Raw genomic sequence first — 26,369 nt, 5'->3', positions numbered from 1 at the left:
CAAAGTTTAGTTTCGCAGACTCCTTGCTCAGCTGCTCCTAGCCTGGGATATGGCTAATGTTCAATGCTTAATGTCCTCCTCATTCCTTAATTTCTGCTCTTGTGCATGTGTGGAAGTCGCTCAGTTATGGGCCTGCTCATGTAATGCATAAGCTCCAGTACACATCCCTATCTGAGCCATTTGAAAAGCTCAGCTGGACAGATGTTTTCGGTATGTCTTGTTGATTGGACTCTGAGAGTAGTGCAGAAGCAGCAACTCCAGTTTCTTTCAAAACAGAGTTGGAAGGAGAAGAGCTGTAGCCCTTCTTCTCTTTCCTACCTCTTCCCTTGTATACAGTAACTCAGTAGTTGCTTGCTCCCAGATGGAGGTCAGTTGGATTCACTCCTTTCTCTGTTCAAGATGATTCAGGTCAACATCTCCAATAGGTCCCAGAAGACATGTGACTAATGATCTTTGCTATTTTGAGAAGGTTCTGCTTTGCTTTTGTGGGGTTTTTTGTTTGTTTTTCTTTTTGGACCGTATTCTATTTTATATAGAGAAACTATGGGCTGGAAGGAAGCCGTAACTAGTTTGGGAAGGAGGAGCCTTGAGTTCAGTCTTATTTCAAGGACTTTTTTTACTTTTCTGACTGATCAATATCAGGAGTGATGGGATATGAGAGGGAGACAAGCACCAATTTTGTGAGATATTGGAGGTGCCTGTCTGCTGTATGGGCATATTGGATACATACCTTGAAGCTGTGGATTATGCTTCATTGGCCAGTGGCCTAAAAACTGAATAGTCTGCTGCCTCACAGGACCTGTGTGGGTGTGGACCTGTCGAAACACCAAAATTTTCTTGACTATAAAAAAGCAACAAGCTAAGTAAGTTATAAATGTCACTTAACTATTCTGAGGGCCAGCTAAGGAACAGGAGGCTTTGTCTTCCTGGGGAGGTTACTAGATCAGTGAAGAAAATAAGGGAATCACAGAATCGCTGAGGTTGGAAGGGACCTCTGGAGATCAGCTAGTCCAACCCCCCTGCTCAAGCAGGGTCACCTAGAGCACATTGCACAGGATTGCATCCAGGCGCGTTTTGAATATCTCCAGAGAAGGAGACTCCACAACCTCTCTGGGCAACCTGTTCCAGTGCGCTGTCACCCTCACAGTGAAAAAGTTTTTCCTCATGTTCAGATGGAACTGTCTGTGTTTCAGTTTGTGCCCGTTGCCTCATGTCCTGTCGCTGGGCACCACTGAAAAGAGTCTGGTCCCATCCTCTCGACACCCTCCCTTCAGATACTTGCACACGTTGATAAGATCTCCTCTCAGCCTTCTCTTCTCCAGGCTAAACAGGCCCAGCTCTCTCAGTCTTTCCTCATAAGAGAGATGCTCCAGTCCCCTAATCATCTTTGTAGCCCTTCGCTGGACTTGCTCCAGTAGTGCCACATCCCTCTTGTACTGGGGAGCCCAGCACTGGACACAGTACTGCAGATGTGGCCTCACCAGGGCTGAGTAGAGGGGGAGAATCACCTCCCTCGACCTGCTGGCAACACTCTTCCTGATGCACCCCAGGATACCATTGGCCTTCTTGGCCACAAGGGCACATTGCTGCCTCATGCTTAACTTGGTGTCCACCAGCACTCCCAGGTCCTTCTCAGCAGAGCTGCTTTCCAGCAGGTCAACCCCCAACCTGTACTGGTGACTGGGGTTATTCCTCCCCAGGTGCAGGACCCTGCACTTGCCTTTGTTGAATTTCATGAGGTTCCTCTCCGCCCACCTCTCCAGCCTGTCCAGGTCTCTCTGAATGGCAGCACAGCCCTCTGGTGTATCAGCCACTCCTCCCAGTTTTGTGTCGTCAGCAAACTTGCTGAGGGTGCGCTCTGTCCCTTCATCCAGGTCATTGATGAAGAAGTTGAACAAGACTGGACCCAGTATTGGCCCCTGGGTGACACCGCTAGCTACAGGCCTCTAACTAGACTCTGTGCCACTGATCACAACCCTCTGAGCTCTGCCATTCAGCCAGTTCTCAATCCACCTCACTGTCCACTCATCTAGCCCACACTTCCTGAGCTTGTCTATGAGGATGTTATGGGAGACAGTGTCAAAAGCCTTGCTGAAGTCAAGGTAGACAACATCCACTGCTCTCCCCTCATCTACCCAGCCAGTCATTCCATCAGAGAAGGCTATCAGATTGGTTAGGCATGATTTCCCCTTGGTGAAGCCATGCTGACTACTCCTGATCACCTTCTTTTCCTCCACATGCTTGGAGATGGCCTCCAGGATGAGCTGCTCCATCACCTTTCCAGGGATGCAGGTGAGGCTGACTGGCCTGTAGTTCCCTGGGTCCTCCTTCTTGCCCTTTTTGAAGACTGGGGTGACATTGGTTTTCTTCCAGTCCTCAGGCACCTCTCCTGTCCTCCATGACCTTTTAAAGATGATGGAGAGTGGCCTAGCAATGACATCCGCCAGCTCCCTCAGCACTCGTGGGTGCATCCCATCGGGGCCCATGGATTTGTGGGTGTCAAGTTTGCTTAAATGATCTCTAACCCGATCCTCCTCGACCAAGGGAAAGTCTTCCTTTCTCCAGACTTTTTCTCTTGCCTCCAGGATCTGGGGTTCCTGAGGGCTGGCATGAGAAGTAAAGACTGAAGCTAAAGAGGCATTCAGTAACTCTGCCTTCTCTTCATCCTTCGTCACCAGGGCACCCACCCCATTCAGCAAAGGGCCCACATTCTCCCTAGTCTTCCTCTTGCTACTGATGTATTTGAAGAAGCCCTTCTTGTTGTGCTTGACCTCTCTTGCCAGATTTAATTCCAAACGGGCCTTAGCCTTCCTCGTCGCATCGCTGCATACTCTGACAACGTTCCTATATTCTTCCCAAGTGGCCTGTCCCCCTTTCCACTTTCTGTATACTTCCTTCTTCTGGTTGAGTTTTGCCAGGAGCTCCTTGCTCATCCATGCAGGTCTCCTGCCTCCTTTGCTTGACTTCCTACTCATAGGGATGCACCGCTCTTGAGCCTGGAGGAAGTGATGTTTGAATATTAACCAGCTCTCTTGAATGCCCCTTCCTTCTAGGGCCCTCACCCATGGGATTCCTCCAAGTAGGTCCCTGAAGAGGCCAAATTTTGCTCTCCTGAAGTCCAGGGTTGTGATCCTACTTAGTGCCCTGCTGCCTCCTCGCAGGATCCTGAACTCCACCATCTCATGGTCACTGCAGCCAAGGCTGCCCCCGACCTTCACATCTTCCACCAGTCCTTCTTTGTTTGTTAGTACGAGGTCCAGCAGCACACCTCTCCTTGTTGGCTCCTCCACCACCTGTGTCAAGAAGTTGTCACCAATGCTCTGCAGGAGCCTCCAGGACTGTTTGTGCCTAGCTGTGTTGTCTTTCCAGCAGATATCGGGGTGGTTGAAGTCCCCCATGAGAACCAGGGCCTGTGATCGTGAGGCTACTTCCAGCTGTCTGTAGAAGGCCTCATCGACTTCCTCATCCTGATCAGGTGGCCTGTAGTAAACACCCACAACAGTGTCACCCATGCTAGCCTGCCCTTTAATCCTTACCCATAAGCTCTCGACTCACTCTTCATCCGCCCCTAGGCACAGCTCAATACATTCCAGTTGCTCCCTCACGTAAAGAGCAACTCCACCACCTCGCTTTCCTGGCCTGTCTTTCCTAAAAAGCACGTAGCCATCCATGACAGCACTCCAGTCATGTGAGCTATCCCACCATGTCTCTGTAATGGCAATGAGATCATGGCCCTGCGACCGCACACACATCTCTAGTTCTTCCTGTTTGTTCCCCATGCTGCATGCATTGGTGTACAGGCATTTCAGGGAGGTGATCGAGCATGCAGGTTTCCCAGGAGGGGTAAAAGAGGGTCCTCCATAGCCACATCCCATGCGCACTTCCCTGGCTGCATTCACCTGTTGGAGGCATCCTGACTTGAGCTGTCTTTTGCCAACTACCCTGTCACTATAACTCTCCCCCCATCTTTCCTAGTTTAAAGCCCTCCTTACCAGGTTGGCCAACCTGTTGACAAAGACCTGCGTGCCCCGCCTCGTGAGGTGGATCCCATCTCTCGCCATCAGTTGTCGATCTTCAAACAGGGTCCCATGGTCATAGAAACCAAAACCCTGTTGCCAACACCAGCGGCGCAGCCAGTCGTTAACCTGGAAAGTCCGTCTCCTCCTCCTCTCATCCATCCCCCTCACTGGCAGGATTGAGGAGAAGATGACCTGGGCTCCCAGACCCTTGACCACCATCCCCAGAGCTCTGAAATCCTGCTTGATGGTCTCCAGTTTGCCCTTGGTGTCATTGGCGCCCACATGGAAGAGCAGCAGTGGGTAACAGTCCGAAGAATGGACGAGCCTAGGCAGTCTTTGCATGACATCTCTCACACGAGCCCCTGGCAGGCCACAAACCTCTCTAGACAAGAGGTCAGGTCGGCAGATAGATGCCTCCGTCCCCTGCAGCAGGGAGTCCCCCACAACAATCACCCACCGCTTCTTCCGGGCGTTCCGGCAGGGCACAGGGTCTGTTGTCCCAGGTACTTCCCTTGCAGCCATGCCCATCTCCTCCTCATCCTGGAGGGCACTAAACCTGTTCTTCAGCTTCAGGTCTTCAGGAGGAGTAGGAGCCTTTCTTCTCCCACGAGCAGTGACCAGTTTCCAGCCTTCTTCTATGATGTTATGAGTATTAATTTTGTCCATGACCATCTCTGATACAAAATCATGCATCATGCATCATACAAACCTCTGGCAAGATCAAAGGCATCTGGCTTTACAATTTTGGCTCGTCTCTTCTAGGTCTCTGGTAGCTATGTGATTTTTCAGGCTGGACTCCATTCTGCCTTACTGATTAGGTATCTTACCTCTTGGCCCTTTTGGAAATGGTTAATAAAGCACTGCTATGAAATTATCTGATGATGATTCATACCTTTTTTGGGGGTGGGACAGAGAGGAAAGAGAATATTGACCTGACTTGGAAATTGGGTTCCTCACTGCGAATAGTTTAAGGCTTGATACTCTTGTCTTAGAGTTCAGCAAGAAAGGTCTTTTGTTTTTTCTGTCTGAAGAAACATTTGACAGGAGAAGGTATCAACTCTCAGGAAGAAAAGCTTGTAATGTAAGTGCCACTCATCTTAGGCATTTGGTTGTCCTCTATGTTTTCTTCCTCAATTTCTTAAAACGGCATTGTCAGAGGTTTTTTTCACTGGCTTTTGCAGAGAAGCAGTATTGTTCTGACTTTTACTTAGAGTTAGCTTATTAAGTTTAAACACGCTGCTGAACAGTCTTCTTCCTCCAGCAAACAACCGAATGTAAATCTGTTGTCTTTATTACAATGACGATTCAGATCAGCAAACACCTGAACGTCTGCGGGATCTTTGACCCAGAATAGTCAGAGCCTTTTGTTATCCTGGATCTACAGGCTCCGTTTCCACTAAGTTGGGTGGAAAACAGAGTTTGCCTGCAGATGGTGCTAGAAAACAGGTGTGCAACATTCTTAAGAATAGTAGTATGATTTATATTAATCATTATTAGTTATGTTGTCATAGGAGATGCTAAAAAGGTGATACTGGGTAACCTTACAGGTGCTTCATGCTGACCATGCAAAGGAAAGCCTCCCAATATTGCATGGGGATGCAATTATGTATGGAGCTGCTCCCAGTGAAAGCAAAGTGAGGCATATGCCCAACTGTTTGCTGAGTCTGGGCCTACATTGCTGGCACCTATGAAATTCTTAGCCCTAGGTGAAAACACCAGTTCTGTCCAAGTGGGCATATTGGGTATTCACTCTGCTCAAAATCCCTCTCTCTGCAGATGGCTAGCATTGCTCCAGCTCAGGCCTAGCCCCATCACATCTGGCAAAATAATGATTTCTAACCTGAGCCGTTGCAAAAGACTGTAGAAACGCTCCTGCCTGCGGCTCCGGGCTGAGGAACAGGCAGCAGGGAAGTGGCAGGGCTCAGCCCCGGGCTGATTGCAAGGGCTTCTGTCCCGTGCCGAGGCCAGCTGATAAGGGCACGGGCCCTCTGAGACTGCGTCCAACCGCTCGGCCGCTGGCTCCTGCCGTCCTCGGCCTGAGCGCGCGGCTGGGGAGGCGGCGGGAGCCGCAGCTTGCTGCCCAGTGCCACTTTGCGGCAGTCCCAGAGCACACGCCGGGCCCGCGTGCCGGGGGCTCTGGGCAGCCTGGGAGCATGCAGGAGGGGGGCTGCATCGACTGCCACTGCCACCTGGCAGCCGGGGAGTTCAGCCAGGTGGGATGACGGTCGCGCTGCTCCCTGGGGGGGAGCGGGGCGTACGCGGGTGCCTGCGCTGCGGCGCTGACGGGTGGTCAGCGTCCCCGCTGAGCTGCTGGTGGGGATATCCCGTGTTGTGCCAGCCTGGCCGCGGCACTCGCAGGGCGCACGAGCCTGGCAGGGGCTGCATGGGGGCAGGCTGGCTCCGATCTCTTCTTGGGAGCATCTGAATTAAGGCACGGCTTCTGTGGCCTTAATGCTCTGGAGAAAGAAAACGCAGTGTCATCCCGCTCCATCTTGGCTTCTCTTACATAAAACAAGGATCAGAAGTAATACCATCTCTCTGGTTGCTGTTAGCTTCGCTCTGCTAACTCTTCTCCAGCTGCCTGCAGCAGGCTGTGAGATGAATGTCATTTCTTTGTGCAGAAAGCTTGACTTCTTAAAGCATTTGTGCAGGCCTGCTGGTAGCCCTGGAGTGCATGGGAAGGAAGAGAAGAAGGGCGGTTTGTGAGCTGGGAACCTCCTTGCTCTCTGTAGGCGTCCGGTGCCTCTACCTCGACAGGCTCACTCAGGCTGCCTGCGTGCCCGGGGATTCGCCGGCGAGCTCCTCTGTCTGCCCGCTGTGCCGGGCTAACGCCTGGGGGCAGTGGCACAGAGCAGAACCCGTCCTGGAGGAGCTGCCCTGCACAACCAGCGCTCTTTAAAACAGATTGCTTCCCCATGAAACCCTCTTTTCCCTCGAGGGCTGGTGTGAGAAGCAGGGGTGTCTAGGCTGAGCCCCCGTGCAGCCTCCAGCTGCCTGGGCTGGCCCCGTGCCCTCAGGCATCCTAGCCCCGGACACTGGAGTTGCAAGGGATGTGCTGGGGGCAGGACCTGGTGCAAATTTAGCTGGATGCCATGTTTAGCTTTCAGCAAAAGTGAGGACAAATGAGAGAGAAATTCAGTGGAGACCCAGCTTTTCTTTTTGGCTATGCCATCAACTTCCCTGAGGCGCTAACCGCACCTGCGAACTCCCTCTCACAACACCCCTGGGAAAAGCAGGGTTTCCTAGGGTTTGTGTCTGCAAAAAGTAGAGCACAAAAGTTAAATAAGTTGCCCAATGGCATAGGAGGTCTGTAGCAATATGAGAAGTCCCAAGCTCCCATCTGACGCCTTTAGTCACCACCTTTCCCTTGGATGTTACAAGCAGCAGAACTGATTGTCCTTTGAGTGACACCTTATGTCTTTTTCTCTTGCAGGATGTACATGATGTGATAGAAAAATCAAGAAAGGTTTGTGATTTCTTTGACACAATTCCTCAGTACCTTCAGAGCGCCTCACTCATTATTCGGTGTTATTCTTTTTTACTGATACTGCGCTGGCTCTTGAGTTGACTACATGGCGTGTGAGACTCCCCCTGCCCCTGTGCTGCGCAGCCCAGCTGGCGGTGCAGACGGGCAGTTTCTTTTCCCCTACAGCAGCCCACTGGAAAAAAGCACCTTGCCCCTTGGTTCTTTCCAGGCTTAAAATGTAGTACACAGATGTGCTGTGTGCACTGGGGACTTCCGCGCGCAAGGGCTTACAGGAATGCACAGCTCCGGACAAGCCGTAAATAAGCAGGGGGGTGCAGGATGACAATAATGATGGGAAGGTGCTTTCCATGGTGCAGAGCTTGGAGACCTAGAAAGCTTCTAAAATTGATTTGCCTGTGAAAAGAGACAAAATAGTGGTTCACTGTATATGTTATGAAATCACACTGAGACACTTTGCGTCTTCCTGGTTCAATGAACACCCTGAGTCGATAGTGGGGGCTGGAAGGACATGGGAGTTGCACTGCCTTGGCTGGTTGGTGTCAGCTGCCCTTTGACCACCCCTGCCAAGCTGTTTGCCTGACTTAAAGGGAAGAAGGCTGAGGTAACATTGAGTGAAGGTCAAGTGACTTGCAAGGGTGGAGTGGGTGTAACAGCCGCTACAAGGTTCAGCGTAAGTCACTTGGACTCCTTAGGTCCTGGAAATCACCTCTGAGTTCAGGAGCAACAGCTGAGGATCCTTTGAGCCGTTTGTGCTTGCTCAGGTGGTGTTGGAGGGACTGAGGTGGAGCATCTTCTCTGAGGGCCCTTGTTCTGGCACTTGTGGTAGTCGTGGACTAGCAGGGCATGAGTGTGTTGAACAGCGGGGCATACTGTGAGGATGATTTGTTTTTCAAGATTTTAACATGGGAACAAGTGAGGAGATGGTGATGAGGCCAAGTAGATGATACACTCTTTAATCTTGCTGTTTATTGTGATAAGAGTTTAAACAAATTAACCGAAGTCTTCTACTGAAGGTGCTTCCAGCAGGCTCCTACGCAATGCATAGATAGGTTCTTTAGAAGCAGAAACAAATAAATAATTAGATGGAAATGCAACTTTCATCACTAATGAGCTCCTGCTTTTGTTTGTTTTTTCATTTATGCAGGCCGGGGTTCAAGCTTTTGTTTCCGTTACAGAGCAGGAAAATGAATTTGAGAAAGTTATTGGCTTAGCAGAAAGGTTTGTTGTTCTACTCTTTGCTTTCTATATGCAGTACAATGATACAGCTGAGATCAAAGAGAGGATACAAATTGCTATAGCACTTAGTTGTCTCAGCATTTTCCTCTGCCGGAGATGGTTATCCATCCATTAATGTCCTGTGCTGGGGCTGGTTTCTCTATCAGCCTGAATTAGCTGGGGCACAGGCATGAGATCCCTCACTGCCCGGGACATGTGTGCAGCACTGTGCAGTGACCTTCAGACGTGGCAATTCTGAGGCTGCTGTGAATGACAAAGCAGTGAGCAAACACAGTGGGGACCATGGCCCTGATGAATCCATGGCTGGACCAGGAATTAATATGTGTGTCCCCCAGTGCTCAGTGCTGTGCTCCAGCATTTGCCCTGCTCCCTCCTTGGGGAGCAGCCTGGGGCTGCTGATAGAAACGATGATACGGTTTGCCTGAAAAACAGTGAGGCATGAGGATGAGGAGCTTGTAGGAATATCAGAGACGTAGCCCCTCTCTCCCCTGGGAAACAGCGTAATGTGCAGTGCTGTCATTTGGGTTAGCTGTCGCAGGAGGCTTCATTGCACAGAGCCACTGGTGCGTGGAGAACTTGTCATGAGACGAGTGTGCAGATGGTATAAAAAAACTTATGGCAAAGCTGAAAAAAGTGCAGAAGAGTGGCACATGCACAGAAATCTGGCCTGTTTTCAAGGGGTTGTTACGTGAAGAGCAAGCTACTCCTGTGACAAGGCTTGGGGATGGACCTAATGTCCTACCAAAGCGATGGTCAAAATCAAAATGAATGGGTGCTGTCTGCATTGCCTGGGCGAGGTAATATGCCTGCATATAATGCCTTCAAAGGCAGACGTGGTTGCTCCACGGCCTCTAAAGGCGGCTGCTGAATGTGGCTGAGCCCGGCTGGCTGCAGCAGAGGGCTGGTGCTGTGGGGCGGCTGAGCAAACCCTTGGCCTCTGGCACAGGCCGGTGCGCCACTGCCGGAAAAGCCGGGAAGCAGCGCTGGTGTGGGGGAAGCAGGGCCGCCTCCGCCTGCTTTGCAAATGCAGAAAGTGAGACGTGGAAAAGCCACAAAGGTGCGCGGAGGGGCAGGATGACAGGGTCGGCAGCAGCGCCGCCCAAGCCTCGCTGTGGCCGCATTGCAGCCGTGCCAGCCGCTGCGCTGGTCGCACCTGCCGGGGTCGAGCTGTTGCCACACAGCTGTTGCAGGGCAGCAAACCCTCCAGGGACGGAGCACTTTGCTGCCCTCCCTAAATGTATTGCAAGCAACCGCGGCTGGCTGTGTCAGTGCAAGGATTGCCGCTTGCTGCGCGGCAGGGGGCCGCCTTGGCTGGGGGGAACCGCTGCTTACGTGTCCCTGCCATCTCCTGTGCCCCCCAGGTACCCCAGCTCTGTCATGCCGTGCTTCGGGGTTCACCCGATCCGGAGCGGTGCGGAAGGATGGCACAGCGCCACAGTCCAGGTGAGGTGCCCAGCTCCTTCCCGTGGCCATCTCCTACTTCTGTTACCGTGTGTGGAGCCTGTTTTTGACTTCTTGAACGAGCCTATTTTGGCTCTGGTGCTTTTGCTTTACCAGGGCTATATCTTCTGTCACTAACGAGCGAAAACAGGCACTTGACTCCTTGTCAGGGACCGGCCTCAATACAGATAAAGTACGTGTCCCTCGTTAGTAGAAGACAAGTTATCTTGTGAGCGGCACGGCCAGTCAAGCTCTGTTTCCCAGGGATTTGTGACCTCCCCACCGCAGTAATCCCGGTCTTCTACGTCCTCGCTTCTCCCAGCGCAGTGCTGCAGTCCTGCCCCATGGCACCAGCACTCCCGGCTGCCGTATTGCCAGGTCCCTCTACGTCTAAATCCTCCCCCGTGGTGCTGCCAGCGCCTGCGGGTACCCACTGGGCTCTCCCCAGGAACACTTTGTTGACAGTCGCCAAAATGTGGATTAAGAGACGGCATAACCCCGCTAACTGATTTCCACAGGGATGTGTGCAGGTGTGGTGCAGCCGTCTCCGGGGTGGACCCAGACCTGCTGACTGGGACGTCCTCGGTGCTGCATCCATGCATGGCCGGCTGGCCGTGTCCCCCTGGAGCGGGGAGGGCCTGGGATTATCTAGCAGGAAGGCCTGTCCTTGTGAAGTGCGCTGCCTGGAGCAGGGCAGCTTTGAAGTCCTGGCTGGCACTGGCTTAGTGCTATAAATATGTACAGAGAGCGTTTTTGTGCTGAGAACGTTTCTGGACACACAACAAAGTGGGAGGAAGTGAACAACTGGAGCACCATGTGGGGAGCTCCAATCAAAGCATCACTGGATAATTTCCCATCTATTTAGGGGTCATTATTCCTGCCTGGGAAATTCTGGGTGGAAACTCAGCTCTGTACTACACAGGACCTCTGGGCTGACTTGGGCAATGACAAGTGCCCGTGCGCTGGGCTAACATGGGCTGACATGCATGTGCAGATGTCAGCATGCTCTGAAATCATCCCCTCTGTGCAGTGCATATATAGCCAATCTCCCTGTGTCGGGGGAACATTTATTCAAAAAGGCTCCTAAGTGCCAAGAAGTCCCAGAAAACCTTCCAAACCCCTCTTTTTCCAAGGACAAAATTTTAGGGCAGGAAAAGAGGATTTGTCTAAGAAAACCTGGATGTACCGTAACCCTCTGCCATTATCATAGCCTTGTTGGCCAACCTGAAGGTGGTTCCTTCACCAGGACCCAGAGGCTGCTGCGGTATCAGGATGCTCAGAGCTTCCTCACAGAGTCCTTAAGATGCCCTTTTATTTGTTGAGGTGCAAATGACCCTGTGCTCTTTAATAGCCTGAGGTGAGGAAGGGCTCAGCTCCATGTCTCCTCTGAAAAGGCAGTGAGTGACCAGTCTGGTAGGCTGGTTCAATGAGACCTGTTCCCCAGCACCCACAACTACCATTTCTCTGGGAAGTACACCACCTAGGACCAGGTTACCAGGGATGCATTAAATTGCTGAGACTCCCTTCTTAGAGGTTTCCTGACTCTCAGAAGATCAGGCCTTGCCCAGCCAACTAATGAGACATGAGGAAGAATGGGGTCTTTCTTTCTCCACTCGTTAGCAGAGTTACCTGGACTAGCACCTCTCCAGCGCTCTTTGAAATCTTTTCATTTCCTTCTTAAAGGGCTGAATTAGATTATTCAGAAGTTGTTAGTAACACAGTAGACTGATCCCCTATGCCCTAGACTGTTATTTTCATCATGAAGACAGAATGTTTGGTTTTCTGCTTTTATTTGCATTTCAAGATGCGTGATAATACAGATGTGTGGTTTTATTTGCCTTGACTCAACTTACCATCCAGCTGTTTTTACAAAACGCGTGAGCTGTAGCTGGTTTATTACAGGACTTGGAATCTGCCCTCCCTCTCTTCGAGAAATACAAAGATAAACTGGTGGCCATTAGAGAGGTAATGTGCTTTGATTTCTGTATAACCAGAGTTTACTTGATTTGACTACATGCAAACTGGGTGAAGGTGCGTGTAACACATTGTAATCTCTGGTTGCTGTTGCTTGCATTGCTCTGCACAAATAGATGTGAAACGAGTTGAGATTAAAACCCAAAACTTTGTTTTCCTGACTAAACAATGCTGCAAGAGTAAAATGAAAATTGCAAAATCCCTCAAGGGGGGAGCACTGATTGGAGATCTTTGAGATGTTGGATTCCTGCAATGAAAACATTGTAGGGAAACTAGAGAGGCTGCTCTAGATCTTTATCAGGAGGAGTATTTTCATGTCTGACATCATGTTTGCTTGATTTTTATTATTCATGTGTTACTATATTTCCAGGTATGTCACCTTTCAGAAGGTGCTATTTTCTGCTCTGTTGCTTCATTGATAAGAGCTTCTGCCACTCTCTCATGAGAAAATTAAACTAACAAAAACATTAGGTCCCCACCGTTTGAAGTTCATCACATTTTGTGAAGTCTTAAATGGTTCTTTGTGCAGGTTGGGCTGGACTTCACTCCATGGCTTGTGCCCACACCGCAGCAACGCGAGGAGCAGCAGAGAGTTCTCGCGCTGCAGCTGGCTATAGAAAAATGACTGGACTTGCCCGTGTGAGTCAGAAACCTTTCAAACAGTGTCTCCCTCATACATCAGGCCTTAACTCGGCTAGACACCTGTTTCCTGCATTACATCCCCACAGGCATCCTTTACAGAGCTCGAGGGATTGTTTTGAAGTTTGAGCTTATCCGAATATTCAATGGCTTGAGATTATAAAAATAAAAATAATACTTGTGAGCACTTGCATCTAGGAGGGTGGCATCTTTGCCAGAAACTAACTGGAGAAATGTTCCTCTCCAGCTGTGCTGCTGCTGAGAATGCGGGAGACTTCCCAGCCTTTCCCCCAAAGGAGACCCCATATTACAGTTTCTCACCTTTCACTGTTTGTATCCACATCCACCTTTCAATGAGAGCTGGGGTATGCTCCCCAGATAGGACCACTCAGGATAGAGACATGTGATTATTATTCTCAAGCCTTTATTTTATATCCCGTGCTATGTGATGTAGTGGAGGAAAGGCTCCCATTGAAGCAAGGCAGTAAACTAAAGAGGGCCTGCTTTCTCCTGCAGGGAATTTTGCTAGTGACATGGCAGTGCGTGGCCGTGCCACACAGGTGGGCCTCCTGTCCTCTTCTTGGCAAATCTCTGCTCACTCTAGGTCAGGTTTCAGCCCTTGATCTATACAGCTTACAATGGAGGAGGCAGGAGGGGAGAAAGAAACCCTTCTTAAGCAGACTTCTTAGTGTATTAACTTCTATAGCTCAGCTATGGTATTTTGGTGTAAGCCTGAGAAATCACTGGAGTTACACTGATATAAGTAGACCTTTGTCTGTTCTAAAGTCCTTGTTCCACTGTAGATATGATTTTCTACTGTACTTGATGTATTAGTATTTAGGAAAAGCATTGCTATGGAGAATTTATTTTTAGTTTCATGATATAACCATTAACCTCAGGAGGACCAAGATCTAATTTTCTTTGTTTTCACGCACAAACTGTATTATTATATGCGCGCTGCATGCAGTGTGTGCACATGGGGAAAGGTCATGACTATATTTGTATAGGTGCCTGGGGCACTGAACAAGAGAATAAAAACAAGTTAAATATAATCAAAGCCTCTCTTAAACTGCAGATGGATGCAAATAAGAACAAAAAGGAAATAACAGCAGTGACCACTGGAAAAGAAATATTTGGAGGAAATTAAAGATGATGGTCTGGAGCACTAGTGCTTTGCTCCGCACTGTCTGTGTAATCTGGCCATGGAGCCAGTCTGAGTCATCAGGAAAGGCTGTTCCAGGCTCCGGTATCGTTGGATCATTCGCTGCCAGCTATTGCACTTCCACCCTTTGGACCTGGCATAACAGCTATGCAGGTGGGGTTGGAATAAGGCTTATCTCAGCTTGCGACTTTTGATCACTGTCCCGATCAAGGCCAGTCCGGGCAGCCCCGGCTCACCCTGTGCAGCCTGGCTGTAACGGCCTGGTCAAAACAGCATCAGGAGCGAGGCAGTGTAAAGCAGCACTTGAAACTACCTTTACAGGTGACTTCTGACATGTGTTCTGCTGCCAAAAGCATAAAACATGGGGAGCTGGGTCTGTGGAGAGGGAGATCTCTCTATATGTGGTTTGGGAAATTGCTTGAGGATAGCATCCTCGTAGCCCATTTCCTTCCCTCAAACTGCCTGCCCTGCAGAGTCACCCTGCGATTGGAAATGAAGTCAGCTTTTTTCCTTCGTGCTTTCAATAATAAAAGGGCACAGACCAAATGGCACCATCCATGGTAACTCTTCAGTGCCATGGTCTCAGTTTGTGTTCAGTGGACATGCACCATCAGCAAAGCTGATGGAACTAGAAGGATAAAAAACAGGTCCGTCTTGCTCCTCCACAACTACCATGGCTGCGTGCAGCAAGAGGGTGCCAAGCCCTATTCTGCCCCACACATGGCCATCTTCCCGAGTGGCCTGTACTTTTATCTCCTGACTGTGCTCTGAGTGCAAAGTATAACTCTGCTTTCTTCCACAGCTGCTCTTTATTGCTAAAAGAAATGTATCACCTTCTAAAAGTAAGCAAACTGGTATTTAGAATAAAAATGGTGAACAAGTTCAGTGTCTCTCTGCTTTTCTAACGCGTGTGTTTCCATTGAGCAGGAACGTGCACTCTCGCTCAGCTGGCAGGCAAACGATTGCTTTCCTGAAGAAGGAAGGTAGGATTGCTCCTCTTTTTTTAAATGGTAGGTATAGGGCACGGGTTTATATATCATTCTTTTTTGTAACTGGTCTCTGGGATCATTCTATTCACATACAAGAATTACACGCATTCCCCCCATTTACACAGATGTGATGATAAAGCATCTCCACCTTGAATGTATGTTTCAAGATTTGGTAAAGTCTACAGTGCTAGGTGGAAAGTATGGGGGAGCTACTCGGTATTGATCTAGTAACGTAAGTAAAGCAAAGTATGAACATTCATGCCAGGTGGAAAATTAATGAAACAGAGACCAGGGAGAGCATTGCAACTTTGGGGGAAATGGTGGAAAGTAGTGGAGCAAAACAACTGCTGTCTCAACATTATCTGATACATTTTCTTTTGAATTAGAGTAAGAAGTGTATGATTTCAGGAGTTTTTTTTCTCCCTGTGGTCTATTTTAAGCAGATCTGTATATTACAAATTTGACTTACCTTATGGGGGAAAAAAGATGGATACCCTCATCACTCATTTAAAATAAACAACTGGATCTATGCCTAAAATATAAGCATGGCAGGAGGCAGCAGGACAAAAATAAGGGGTTTTAGATCTGGAAGCCAGGAAGCTGGGCTGTTACAGTAAAGATTTCTCCCATAATTACAAGTCTCAGCAAGGGCCAGGCAGGTGCTAATTGAAAAATGTGTTGATTACCAGTCCTCTGCTGACCAATGAGAAGTTTATTTGGTTGGTACTCACGTACCTGTCAGTGGGCTGAAGAAAGCTCAAGAGCACTTTTGGCAGACTCAGCAGCCATCTCGCCATAAGGAGGCAGGGTTAACAAGTCCAAGCTTTGTATTTTTTAGTGATTGTACTCCTGACCCGTAACCTTGGTGCCTTTGTGTCCTGTGATAAGAAAGCCTGTGGGGTGCTCAGCTCTGCAGCCTGATCCCAGTGTCCTAAGCTCCCTCTCTGGGTTTCTTATGTGTGCTGTAGGTGTTCAAGATGTACTGCTTCATAATTTCGCTGGAAGACCATCTGTTGCCCTGGAAGGGGTACAAGCCAGCTATTATTTTTCTTTTCCTCCGGCTGTTGCAAGGCAAGATCAGGTTAGTCCTTGGAGAGTTCCTGGAAGCCATTTCAGCAGGGTTATAACTGGATTGCACAAGCCCTGGCCTTTTGCCTTCTCCTCCCTTTCCAGCTATCATTCTCCAGTATCTGAACCACTGCAGGAGGAAAAGTGATACTAGCGGGGATGGAGGGGTTGGCTGTGCCTGGCTGGGCAGTGAATGCCATGCCATGAAACATGCCAATGCCCCCCTAAACTGGTTTTCCCTTTTCCCTGTTGGAAAGAAAATGAGATATTGGGATTTGGGGTATTTGGGAAAAAGCATGAGAGAGAAACTTCATATAGCAACTTGAAGCTGAGCCTCTCCCAGCCCTGGCTGTTGTTTTTAAACAAAATTGCCCATTTTGAAATGAGAGGCTGAACTTTTTCAGTATTTCCCAGGTAAAATCAATACATTTGATTTGTCTCCCATAACATCCTCATAGGGAAGCTCAGGAAGTGTGGGCTGGATGAGTGGACAGTGAGGTGGATTGAGAACTGGCTGAATGGCAGAGCTCAGAGGGTTGTGATCAGTGGCACAGAGTCTAGTTGGAGGCCTGTAGCTAGCGGTGTCCCCCAGGGGTCAGTCCTGGGTCCAGTCTTGTTCAACTTCTTCATCAGTGACCTGCATGAAGGCAAAGAGTGCACCCTCAGCAAGTCTGATGATGATACAAAACTGGGAGGAGTGGCTGATACGCCAGAGGGCTGTGCTGCCATTCAGAGAGACCTGGACAGGCTGGAGAGGTGGGCAGAGAGGAACCTCATGAAGTTCAACAAAGGCAAGTGCAGGGTCCTGCACCTGGGGAGGAATAACCCCATGCACCAGGACAGGTTGGGGGTTGACCTGCTGGAGAGCAGCTCTGCTGAGAAGGACCTGGGAGTGCTGGTGGACACCAAGTTAAGCATGAGGCAGCAATGTGCCCTTGTGGCCAAGAAGGCCAATGGTATCCTGGGCTGCACCAGGAAGAGTGTTGCCAGCAGGTGGAGGGAGGTGATTCTCCCCCTCTACTCAGCCCTGGTGAGGCCACATCTGCAGTACTGCGTCCAGTGCTGGGCTCCCCAGTACAAGAGGGATGTGGCACTACTGGAGCAAGTCCAGCGAAGGGCTACAAAGATGATTAGGGGACTGGAGCATCTCTCTTATGAGGAAAGGCTGAGAGAGCTGGGCCTGTTTAGCCTGGAGAAGAGAAGGCTGAGAGGAGATCTTATCAACGTGTACAAGTATCTGAAGGGAGGGTGTCGAGAGGATGGGACCAGACTCTTTTCAGTGGTGCCCAGTGACAGGATGCGAGGCAACGGGCACAAACTGAAACACAGACACTTCCATCTGAACATGAGGAAAAACTTTTTCACTGTGAGGGTGACAGCGCACTGGAACAGGTTGCCCAGAGAGGTTGTGGAGTCTCCTTCTCTGGAGATATTCAAAACGCGCCTGGATGCAATCCTGTGCAATGTGCTCTAGGTGACCCTGCTTGAGCAGGGGGGTTGGACTAGATGATCTCCAGAGGTCCCTTCCAACCTCAGCGATTCTGTGATTTTGACACTTCCAAACAAAAGTGCAGCCTCTCCCAGCCCCTGGCCAGGGAGCAGTGGGAGCAGGCTGCTTCACGGGGGACGGGGAGCCGGGGTGGCAGCAGGGCAGGCAGTGCCGTGCCCTCTTGGATGCAGGCGCAGCCCTGCCGAGCCCCAAGGGGAGCAGAGCAGGTCCAAGGATGGCAGCTGGGTCCAGGCTGCTCACAGCTTTTCCTCCCAACCTGGCCGTTTTCCCAGCCAGCTGGTCACAGCCGAGGGTGCGCTGCTGTGCCGTGTCCGAGCCAGCCTCAAATGCAGCTGGGGGGAGAGGCAACTCCAATGCAGTTGCACATGGGAGTCCTGGCACTGCGGCACATGGGAAACGCTGCCCAGCCCTGCTCCTGCAGCGGGGCTCTGGCTGCCCCCTTTCCTCCCTCCGGCCCCATGGAGGCACAGATTCATTTGCTTCCAGCACCCACATGTCTACCCTGGGAAGGGTTGAGCTGAGCTGACATGATACTTGCTGAGCAAGCTAGAACTGCCTGGATAAAAGGAAGCAATAATAAACTCTCCCTATATGTTCACGGAAAAAGGGCGGGAGCAGGAATGCTTGGGGTGTTTCTGATCATGGTGTGCCTGAGCTACAGTCCCGTTGTGCCTGTCTGCAGCGCTTTCACCAGGACGTTAAAATAACCAGTGTCTTTTCACCAGCTTTGTGTGTCTGTTTTTTGGGATCCCACATAACTTTTGTCCTGTGCTCCTCCTAGGACGCAAAGTTGGTTGTATAGTCTATGGAGAGAAGTAAGCACCCAAAGCAGAGTTATTCTCAGGACCCATTATCAGGATCCTCTCCTTTCCCCTCCTCAGGTTTATAAAAAGTGTAAGCCTTTTGTACTGTCTGAGGTCTTAACCTACATGAATACTCTGTTTAGCCTGTGCTTGCAGTTCATTGGAAACATAGGATTATCTCCAAAGGCTTAAACAGTCTGAATGCCACTCTGGCAGATCTGTTACTTACTTTGCATGTAAGTAATACAGTGCACGTTGCTATATTGATTGCTGCAGCAAGACTGACCTTCTCATGTGCTATTCTTTCTTGTTTTATTTTCCTGGCTGCACAAGCGAGCAAAGTTAATTAAACAGATTCCACTGGAGAACATTTGCTTGGAGACCAATTCCCCTTCTCTTGGCCCAAACAAAGAGGTACAGTTAAAAATAGGCAGATTAGTCCCTACCTTTAAACTTCTTTAAAATTCTTTCCCTATATTCTCTCTAAAGTTCATGCGCTCTTTGGAGCCTTAGCACTATGTAACATTCTTTTTTAATTTTTATTTTTTTTTACTGGCCTGTTCTTATTACGAAAAAAAGAAGAGCCACAAGTAGCTCACAAGATAGAGAAGCAATTTGTAAGTCAACACTTCAGCTTTTGGGCTGACCTTATGTGACAGCTGCTCCAGTAATACACACAGATGAATATTTTCATCGACACCTCAAGGAACCCTGTCATGTGCTAAGTGACTGTGGGAGTTGCTGTGCACCCTCCCTTCTCCATGGGACCATGAGGAGCTGGTGCTTGGCTAGTGCCGAGCAGGTTTCTGGGCAGGCAGGATAGGAAAGCAGAAGGCTAGGCTTTCCTCTAGCTCACTAAACATCTGGATGACCTATATGTTGTAATTCACAACACATAAAGGCCTAGATGCTCTGGGATTGTCCCACCTGAGGAGCTGCCCGTTGATTGATGGCTGTGGCAGTAATGGCATGGCTGATTGAGACACTAGATTTACCTTCCTCTGACAAAAAAAGGCAGGGAATTTTCTCTGAGAGACTTGCAGCTAATGTTGAATAGTTTAAATCCTGCCAGGTGTGCTGCAAAAGACAACTGTCTGAAAGGGTCTTTGGAGAACGCTTGGAGTGTTTCCCAGCAAAGGAGCAGAAAAGAGTCCCCGTCGGTGTCTGTCTGGCTGAGTTCCTGTTAAAATGATTAATGCTGCTGGAATGTTAATGCATTATCCATAATGCGTTATCACAGCCAGGGTCTTGGGCAGGCATCTTTTATTGTTATTCAGTCTAAACAAAAAATTCCTGCTGATTTTCAGTTAGGCTGAGGTCAGCCAGCATCTTTCCTATCAAGTAGATTTAGACCTTTAAAGAACATGGCTCTCTTCCTGCTGATAACCCCTCTTCAGAGAGAAATTGGGAACTTCCAGCTGTTACTAAATATTTGTTTTCCTCAATAGCAAGAGTAGCAGCATTTCTCAAGCTTGGGTCTGCAATCTGTCTTTAAAAATACAAGCACATTTCCGTACTAAGCTCTTAATGGATCCAAAATCATGTCCCTTCCATCTAATTTTCGAAGGATGTGTGTGCATGGAAGGGGCAGGCTAGTCACAATGTATCAGCTAGTGAAAGAGAGTTGGAAAAGTTAAGTCACGTTATGGTGTTTTTCATGAGTATATGGCCTTAAATTGCCGTAACTCTTAGGTCATTTGAGACCTCCTAAAAGTGAAGAAGTGTTATCTTTGTTGCTTTGAATGGTGGTCTCACTGGTTTCACCTTCAGCATTGCTGTAGGTTCCTCTGTAGACACAGCAGAGAGTGGGAGTTGTAGGCAGATGTCCTGCATCTACAGAGGTCTACATTTGAGTTAGTCACTTAGGATCTCGTTATAGTCAATAGAGTTGACTTTTAGGGAGCAATTCCTCTTACTTTATTGAATTCTTACACAGTGAGATGATAAATGGCTTGTGTTAGTAAAGGAGCTGCAGTTATCTCCCCGTTGTGCTATTTAGGAAGGGACGAATTGCATCCTAGCAGTTCCCATGTCTTTCCATTGGGAATAGAAGGAATCTAGACGAGTGGCTCAGATGCAGCTGGCTGCATTTGGTAAGGTGAATCCTACCCAAGATATCTGACACCATAATATCTATCGCAATTCGGCAATTTTTTCTTAACAAATGTAGTCTGGTTTTTGTAAACACTTCTGTTCCATAGTCTCTTGATAAGTTGGGTCAATCTCATTTGGTATCTCTCACAAAACACTGTTGTTGATTATCTTTTAGGAAAGAAATGAACCAGAGAAGATCAGGATTGTCTGCCAGTACATTGCTGCACTGAAAGGAGTATCAGTGGAAAGAGTTTGTGAAGTAACAACAAAAAATGCCTTGAAGCTTTTCCCCAAAGTTAAAGATCGTTTGAAAGAATGAATACTTGTCAAAAAAAATGAAAATGTTCCTCAAAGATAACACTTCTGCAGTTTATGCTTTTTATTAATTTTTTGCAGGCATATGCACTTCTTTTTATTGCATATAAAGGTTTCAGAGGGAGATTACAATTTTTCTAATATATAAATAAGCTGTTCATCTGAGTAAATAACCCAAAAAATTTTACTTACTGTATTTGTACATGTGCTTATTCTTTTGTACACAGAAATTACTTTGTGTACATAATTTTTCCCCACCTGCTTTGGTAAGAAAGTCAAGGATAAAATTCCATTAGGTATATCAAATTGATAGCCGATTACAAAATGAAAACCAGATGGCAGCAAAACAGAGGTACCAGATGTACACTTCTTCATCTTTTAAATGGATCAAGGTATCTAGAAATGCTGATTTCTAACCTTATTTACAGTACAGTAGCCTGCTAATTTATTAGCACCCATATTTCAACCATATTTTAAAATTCAGAACTGTGATACTGGAGTCAGAGTATTCTTCTATATTCCTGTCAATACTTAATAAATTGAAGCCAGGTCATCGAAAACAGCCCTACTGTGGGCAGTTACGTTCCAAAATTGAGGTGACCAGAAAAATACCTGGAGCCACAAACAAACTTCATTAAGTGCCTTGTATCACAAATGCTGATTCTCTGAGGGGGATTATGGCCTTACCTTGTGGGGATAGTGAGCAAATCTTGCTGGAATGAGGACTGCATAGGAGGAAGAGGATGTTTACATTTTCCTTGTATTTTCCAACAGCTTTTCAATCAAGAAATGTAAACATCTGACTCTTGCATACTTTCTTTCAAGCCCAGCTTGTTGAGATTTGATTAATAACTTGCTAAAATCATTCATTTCTAGCTCAGCTGGAACTTCAGCACTTCTCTTTTGTTTTCAGAATTCTTGTTCTGAAGTCCCTTTCTTAAACTGCTGTAGTTTTCTTATTTAAATGGCTCACCTGGAAGACAAGTACCCAGGGCATTCCTGCCATTTAAGTTTTCCTGTGCTGTATGAGAGACCAACTTTTGCATTGAAAAGCATAACTGAGAGTTAATGCATTATAAAAGAATGTTTAGATTTTTGCCTGTAAAGACTGAAAAACATAATCTGAAACACATAAAAAAAGGAAATCTTAACTGTGTGCCTGATGTATACAATACAAAAATTCTGATTTTATTTATAGGAAGCGTTGGTATTTTGGCAACATTCTACAGTCACAGTCCTAATGAATCAGCTCCTTTGTTCACTTCAGATTCCTATACTTGGGCTCAAATTTTAGATAGATTGACCTGTGGGTTTTTGTGGGGAATAGCTTAGATACAGCTTTGAGGGTTGGAAGAAGGATGTAACTAAGAACTGAGATCACTGAAACAATCTAGCCAGGAGTGTTAGATAGAGAAATACACCGTGAAAACAGCACTCTAATGGCTGGGTTCCCTTTATTTTGTGAAGTGACTAAGATTCAAACAAAAAGGCAGCTTTTGAGCGATGTTTCATCCAAAGATGGCATTATCTGCAAGATAAAATTAAAATTTGAAAATAGTTATGAAAATAAGTTTCTTTTTCAATGGAATATATGTTACAGGAGGAACAATAACACCACTTGAAATAAGGATATTGTGTTTCTAATTGCTTTATAATTTTCTCCAGCCTGAAAATTTCAGTGAAAATTTCTGCCTGATATCTAGAGTTTTGGGCACAAGAAAATAATTACTGGGGTGTAAATTAATATCAGCTGTTTTCAAGTGACTGCCTGATAAATGAGACATATCTTACTGTTTTCACTGATTTCAGGAAAATAGAATTTTGATAATGTTTGCATCTACATGAGTGATTTCTTTCTCTGTCTCTAATAGAAATCGTCAGGGGAGGCCTAAATTCTGGTTTAGAGGGTAAATTATAAACGGATGGCAGCAGTTTTAAGTTAAACTTATGCTGTAAGCCTTGGCATCAGTGTTCTGTTTTTAGCTTAATAAATTTTCTGTGAAATGTAGAAATCCAAGGATGTGCACTTTAAGTGAACTCCTGCATTGGAGGTTTCTCACAGGATAACTTTCTCTTGTTGTGCAACAATGTCCTTGGCCCTGCTCTCGTGCAAATGGATGTACATCAGAAGTAATGGCTGTGAAACCTGTGAAGTACAGCTGTGTAAAAAGTCAGAAGACAAGTATTAAGACTTTGTCTTGATGCTGTCAATTTGTTTTGCCTTTTCCTTTCTTGCTTAGGAAGCTACTTCTGGAGATAAATATCCCCAAATATGAAATTGTATTGCCCTCACCTCATCAAATTCAACCTGTTTTTTTTACTTCACCAAGATCAGTACGTTTGTGGCAGAGATGAATTTGACCTCATGTTGATCTGTTGTAAATAAACTTACTTCTTTCTGGAAAATGTCTCCTTTCCTTATGGTGAAGGGAGGTAACTTCCGTCCAGGAACTCCTTCCACTATCAGGCTTGGGCTCTTTTTCCCTGCGGGTCTCTAACGAACTCCGATTGCTTTGAGGGAAATGTCTCCTCTGAGGTCTGAGCCAGGCTGACTCATTTTGCCCTTCTGACAAACATCTGGACTCCCTTGCCATGTTCAGGGCAATCAGGTGCTTTTTTGCTGCCTCAGACATTGTTTGAAGACAGGTGTCTTCTGAGCAGGAGTCCTGTGCAGAAAGCAAATGAAACCGCATGCTGTCAGGCGGGTAAAGGAGATGGTGCTGTCTGGTTGCTAGGGAAGTGAAACCCCAGATGTGTCTGCAACTGTAAAACATAAGCTTGATTCTAATCTTACTCTGACAGCTCTAACTGGCAATAGCTCCACTGTGTTGTACGGAATCAATGGAGTGGCAATAGGGAAGAAAAGGAGAGAAGAATAAAGCCTAGTTTCCCCTCTTTAAAGAGTAAATATTATCTTTGGATGGAGTTTGAGGTTATCCAAAATTCAATGGAAATATTTGGTTAAATGAATCAGATTTAAATCAATGTGTACACCTTCTTTCAAAAGAACAGGAGCTGCTTAGGACTCCAAAGCTACATCTATACCACTCAACCAAAGGGTCACGGCCCTTTCCCTGGCCCCGAGGCCAGCTGACAGCCTGGCTACACCTGTGGTGTTAAATTCTCCCATCCTTCCAAAAGGGTGGCTGCGTCTGAACTACCCGGGGAGACGGGAAGGGCCCTGGCATGTGCTAATCCTGAACTGTGCCTGACGAATGGCAACTGGCCCAGGCCAAAACTGCGCCAGGGATCGCCGTAACAGATTAACAGCGTAGATGACTGGATTTCAGTGACCACGAACTGGCAAAAACTAGTGCAGGCATGGTCTCAGGTGTGTTTTAAGCATATTTCTACCAACGTATAACACCAACAAGTGTTCCTAAAGTGAAAGCAGACTATAGGGCTGTGCTCTGTGCTCTGTGGCTTTGCTAACGTTTCTTTTGTTTTCCACTAGACTTCTCCCCGCCTTGACATCCTGTTTCTTAAAAAGGCGAAGTTGTTCTAGCAAGTAGCACTTGAACTCAAAGCCAGGCAGAAGAATTCTGAAGAATTTACCCTGCATCTGACTTCAAAGGAGAAAAGCAGAAATAAATCAGACTTTTTCTTGGAATTAATGAAAAAGGCAGGAAGGACCTGAATCTGATATAGATAACTTTATTTTAAAAAAAGCAGTTTTCTGACACATACCTGTGATCTCTGACTTCAGGATTCACCTCCAGTAGTCTCTAAAAATCTATGGTGCCTGCACCCATCACTACTGATGTTCAGCTAAGTACTTCGGGAAACCAAACACAGCCAAATTAATATTTTGAAGTGTGTGTTTGTGTAAATATTCATGTTGTAAATAACATCAGAAACTGTGGCTTAGATCACCTGATCTTGTGAAAAACTACCAGCTAATAATCTATGAGGAAACTTAAGACTCCAGTAGCTTAGCATATCTACTACACACACACAAATCTGATAAGACTCTAACAGATCCATGAACAATTCGCAGTATGTTATTTGCTGAACATACACCAACGTATTTTCCACAGAAGCCAGTAAAATACTTCCAACATTGTTAACAAACTTAAATATCGCAGCATTTTCCTAAAGCTCTTTGGAGAACAATCCACCTTTTTATTATGGTGTTGTGCCGACAACTGCGGAATTATAATCCGTGACGGGGCCTGTCAGACGCTGCTCCTATACACATACGCATCAAGCAGGGTTTAAGAAAAGATTTCTCACTGAAGTAATACGTAACTGTGTAAGAAACTACACACCTGAGCCACACCAAATTTCGGAGACTGAGTGGGAAGAAGGAATGTTTTGCCGAGGCTCCTGACCCACGGCGGCGAGGGCTGCACGGTGCCTAGCAACACGGAGCCCCGGCCGTGCTCCTTTGCAACAGCAGCTCCTCTCTGCCCACCCACGTCCCATCACATGAGTACCCTCCTCTGCGCTGCCACGGCCGAGAGCCACATCTGCCGATGCACGGGAAGGCCCGTGGTTTTTCCTGGATGTGCTGGGAGTGGTGAGCACGGCACAGGAAGGCAGTGTAGGAGGCTATACGACCTCCGCAGTACTTGAAGGGGCAGGGGGAGATGCAAGAGGGAGATGTGCTGTGGATGGGAGGTCACCGAACGCGGGCCTGTAACCCCTCAGCCTTGCCTGCATACGACACACAAGCCAAGAAAGTGATTATAGGAACGAGATAATACAGGAATGAGATTACGCTGCTGCTCCCTCTGAGATGTCGTGGGGATTACTGACATTGCTTTTGTCTCCACACGCTTATCAACCATCTGCACTGACAGGTCCAGCTTAAACAGGAACTAAAAGGCTGTATTTAAAAAAACCCTTTGGCTAGCAGGTTTCAAGCAACACATTTCAAAATGCTGCTCAGCACCTAGCATCAGTAAGGACTGTTCTCTTTAAAAATTACAGCTTGATGTTGCCACACAAGAAAGCAACTTCTCCCCACGCTGGACGTACCCCAACAGCTTCTGGGCGAACAGGGCTGGAGCAATAGCTTTGAAAAAAAAATTCCTCAGAGGTTCCAAAACAGTGACCAAAGGCACTCTCATGGGCTCCATCACGCGGAGGGCAGCCTGGCTGCTTCCTTTCAAACCTGTCCGCCGGCACGTGGGGCAACGAAGCCTTTTTGGCTTCCCAAGCGAGCCAGGTTCAGCAGCATCACTTTGTGCGTGAATCCGCAGCGGCAGCCGCGCCCGTCCCCTCCCCTCCCGCGCCCTTAGCCCTGGACCCCGCCGGCCGCAGCGGAGGAGACCCCTGCAAGGCACGTCGTCTCCGTGCATCGCCCGGAAAGCGGCTGCGGGCAGACGGGAGCGCTGGCGCGCCCCGCAGCGGGGGGGGCGCGCCTCCCGCCCCGCTTTGGGGGCCGGTGACGGCTCGGCCCGGGCAGGGGAAGCGGCTCCTTGCCCGGCCCAGGGGCCGCTCTCGCCCGCCCCCAGCGCGGCGGCGCCGCTCCCGCCCGGCGGAAAGGGGCGGGCGCCGGGCCGGGCCGGGCCGGGCCGGGCGGCGCGGCGCGGCGCGGGCGGGGCGGCGGCGGCGCCGGGTGACCTTGCGAGAGGCGAGCGGAGGCAGAGCCGCGGGGCGGGCGCGCTCGCCGCCTCTGCCGCCGCCGG

At 48.2% G+C, this 26,369-nt stretch overlaps 1 protein-coding gene across 1 annotated transcript; it reads left to right on the top strand.

Annotated features, from left to right (window-relative positions):
* The first annotated feature begins 143 nt into the window (after positions 1–143).
* Positions 144–23,092, top strand: LOC106490348 (putative deoxyribonuclease tatdn3-A). Its single transcript, XM_067294561.1, is given in 10 exon segments — positions 144–210; positions 7,373–7,485; positions 8,651–8,724; positions 10,104–10,185; positions 12,085–12,147; positions 12,686–12,795; positions 14,885–14,940; positions 15,915–16,027; positions 18,661–18,741; positions 20,597–23,092. Coding segments are annotated over 10 exon segments (903 nt in total). The 3' UTR covers positions 20,741–23,092.
* Positions 23,093–26,369: the final 3,277 nt, after the last annotated feature.

The sequence above is a fragment of the Apteryx mantelli genome, chromosome 3 (genome assembly GCF_036417845.1).
Source record: "Apteryx mantelli isolate bAptMan1 chromosome 3, bAptMan1.hap1, whole genome shotgun sequence".
Lineage (NCBI taxonomy): Eukaryota > Metazoa > Chordata > Aves > Apterygiformes > Apterygidae > Apteryx > Apteryx mantelli.
The sequence above is the reverse complement of the archived record's forward strand: the minus strand, read 5'-3'. Positions and strand labels throughout refer to the sequence as shown.